The following is a 2,917-nucleotide window of genomic DNA, read 5'->3' on the forward strand; positions in this document are numbered from 1 at the left end:
GCAGCTGTGGTGCACTGCGCATGACCACAGGCGCTTATGTGTGGATTAACCTCAGTGCCAACGTAGAGGATCCTGACGCCGTCGCAGTCGAGCATGTCGTAGCATGACTATACTAGTCCACTACAGCACGCTACTCAGGCTTAGAGAGAGATACCCCAAACTAGGGTAACAGGGGACGAAGCGTTTTTTTTAATCAAGATTGTGGACATAGAACGTACCTCCAGTGCGCGGATCGGGGACTCCTCCGAGGAGTCCGGTTAGTGGTGTCTATTGCCTTAGCTTGGGACTGAAGGGAAATAGAGAGATAGAGAGTTTTGCCAGTGTATCTCCCTAGTGGCTCGCTGGTACAGAGCCACCCAATATCCTTTCCCTTCCTTAATACTTTCTAACCCTGCTATAGTTGCGTCCCGCACTGTAATAGACGGAGAGTCTTCCTGGGCCTAGTGAGGCAGATCCTCTGCCCGTTCGTCCAGTTGACCGTCGACGCGTTCGGCGGCGGACATGACGGCGCGCGCCGCGCACTCGACGGACCCCTTTGAATTCGAACGATACGCTCGCCGGCGCACCGCGCGGTCGTTCGGCGCATCTCGTGCGCGAGAGCGGCACAGTGTCGATCCATGGTGTCGTGAGGGTCGCTCGTGAGCGCGAGTGGGCGGGACGGTCGCGGGAACTGAAGTTCGCAGCCCGAAGAGGGCGTGTCGTGCCCATCTTTTGTCCTTGCTCGTCGCCTAGGCCGCTTGTCCGACTCGCGGGGGCAACTTGTGCGACTCGTGTTCGCTCCGTCGCGGCTGGACGGCTCGTCGCATTAGATCTAGCTACACATGTAAGCTTTCGACAGGCACAGGATCCCGAGCATGAAGCAAAGGCTTGATCACTCTGTGTCCCTGTCCGCGTTCGCACATCTATTCTCCGAGATAGTGCAATACCAATCCACCCGGATCCAAACCGCTGCGGACCTTGAATGTAGACTCGAAGAATGTGGCCATAGTGTTGGTCTTAGGATTTTGGAGCTCTTGAGTCACCGCGAACGTCGAGTCAAACACGAAATTCAAATTGTCGGAGCTCTTCAGGTATTTCATTTTACACTACGCTGAGACACATGGTCGTAGTTTGTTTCGTCGCATTGTTGGAAAGCTCTGTTTGGAAAGGTTGCGGACTCTTTGGAGAGAAGTACTGAAAATGAAAATGAATGTGCGTTTCTATTGTATCATAGACTTGAGCTGTATCCTTACTCGGTAGACATGATCCATGAAACATTCCCTGTCACAAATCAGTATGTTAGTGTCCCTCCTGATCTCGGGCACCTCAATTGTGCGGCATATATCGCTGGAGTGGCCTCGGGCATCTTAGATGGTGCAAACTTTGTGCGCTGATCTAGCGTCAGCCTAATATATTACGCGTTGATACATTGTACGGCACAGTCTGCTCGTGTAACGGCACATACTATATCATCTGCTGAAGGTATGTCTTTATTTGTCTTCTTCTGGTGAGTTCCTCCCACACACAGATTCGGGTGATAAGACAGTTTTCTTAATTAAATTTTCACCGGAAGTCATACACCGGGAAACATATGTGTAGAAGCCTAAGCCGTGCTCCAGAGTGTGGAATCCACGGGGATCCGCTGGTTTACTCCAGGGCTGGGATCCACCGCGAGAAAGCTGAGGCCTCATAGAAGCTGCAGGATAAGTTTTGTGAAGGGAAACCCGGTGAGTTTGCCCCAGACGCACTCAGGTGTCCCTGGCGCGGCGCCATCTCTGTCGAGGGAGCCAGCGGGTGGGAATTGGCGCAACTTCAAAACTTGCCTCGCCGCGGCCAGGCGCCCTGCACCAAGCTCACCCCGGGCTATGATAGCAAGGGCGGAAGGGCTTCAGCCTGGACTAGCTCCAGCTTGCTGGGGGCGCGACACAAGCGGCCCAGGTCTAGCCTGTCACTTTGAGGCTCCCAGCGGCCGAAGCGACTCACATTCGACCCGGACGACTTACCGCCCCGGTCAAGACCTGGCGGCTGCATGCCCCTTTCCCCAGCGCCGTTCCTCGGGCCTGGGAAACCCAACGAAGCCGAGTTTGCGACTCCCCCCCCTCCTTAGTCGTAACATATCCCGCCGGCGAGATATGCTAAACGCCGCTTCAACTTGGACTTCAACCTCAAACCTTGCACGTCAACTGCAAATTCAAGGTCTGGGTTAGGGATTGTTCCAATAGAATACACTTTATGCTGATTCCCATTATCGTCATTTGTAATTGCAGTTATGTTGATTGTGTGACTTGTTCCAACTACTTCATTCAAACTATTACCTGTTAATTCATCAATTGAGTCTCAACACCGTTACTGTCAACACTAACCTTGCTCAATTGTGCTCGGGTTCAGGTTCAGGTTCTTTTGGTTTTTCTGGACATGTGGAGCGAGCCCTAGTAAAAAAAATCCCGCAAAAGTGGCTTATAGCGCTATAAGCCACTTTAGCGGGATTTTTTGACTAGGGCTCGCTCCGTATGGATTTTTAATTTCTCGTTTCTTCAACCAATATTGTCCTTGCTTCCCTCTTATAATTGGTCGGTGGTCTTTGTAGTATTGAGCAATTCGCTCCTTGTTTCGTTGGTAGTACTCCCGTCTGTATTCCTTGTCGTACATTACATTATACGATAAAATTCTACTACCATTTTATCGGGCTTTTCATCATCATTTTTAATATACGATAAAACTCTACTACCATTTTGGGAGTCCTAAATGTGAAGAGGGGGATTATTTTTGAAATTTACAATTCTACCATTTTTTACAATTCTACCATTTTGGGGAAATTATTTTTGAAAGTTCAAGGTCAGTTCAATTGAACTTCAACATCGCGCACCGAGGAGCGGAAGCGACGAGGAAAATATACCCCGAGGGCCGGAAGCGACGAGGAGTGTNGTATAGAGAATTC

The 2,917-nt window shown here is 50.6% G+C and overlaps 2 protein-coding genes across 2 annotated transcripts in view; both read left to right on the plus strand.

Moving 5' to 3' along the window:
• Positions 1–256, plus strand: part of AURANDRAFT_72729 (hypothetical protein) — a gene marked incomplete at both ends in the record, with an annotated part of 1,085 nt that extends 829 nt beyond the window's left edge. The window contains one exon of the mRNA XM_009043633.1: positions 145–256. Coding sequence (XP_009041881.1) covers positions 145–255 — 111 coding nt within the window. The remainder of the gene's footprint in view (positions 1–144) is intronic.
• Positions 257–700: 444 nt separating this feature from the next.
• Positions 701–2,217, plus strand: AURANDRAFT_55548 (hypothetical protein; the record flags this gene model as incomplete). The annotated part of the gene is made up of 5 exons (XM_009043634.1): positions 701–1,070; positions 1,110–1,191; positions 1,240–1,364; positions 1,422–1,461; positions 1,508–2,217. 5 exons carry the CDS (start codon positions 855–857, stop codon positions 1,576–1,578), a joined length of 534 nt encoding a protein of 177 aa, XP_009041882.1.
• Positions 2,218–2,917: the final 700 nt, after the last annotated feature.

This window comes from Aureococcus anophagefferens (assembly GCF_000186865.1).
Source record: "Aureococcus anophagefferens unplaced genomic scaffold AURANscaffold_60, whole genome shotgun sequence".
Lineage (NCBI taxonomy): Eukaryota > Pelagophyceae > Pelagomonadales > Pelagomonadaceae > Aureococcus > Aureococcus anophagefferens.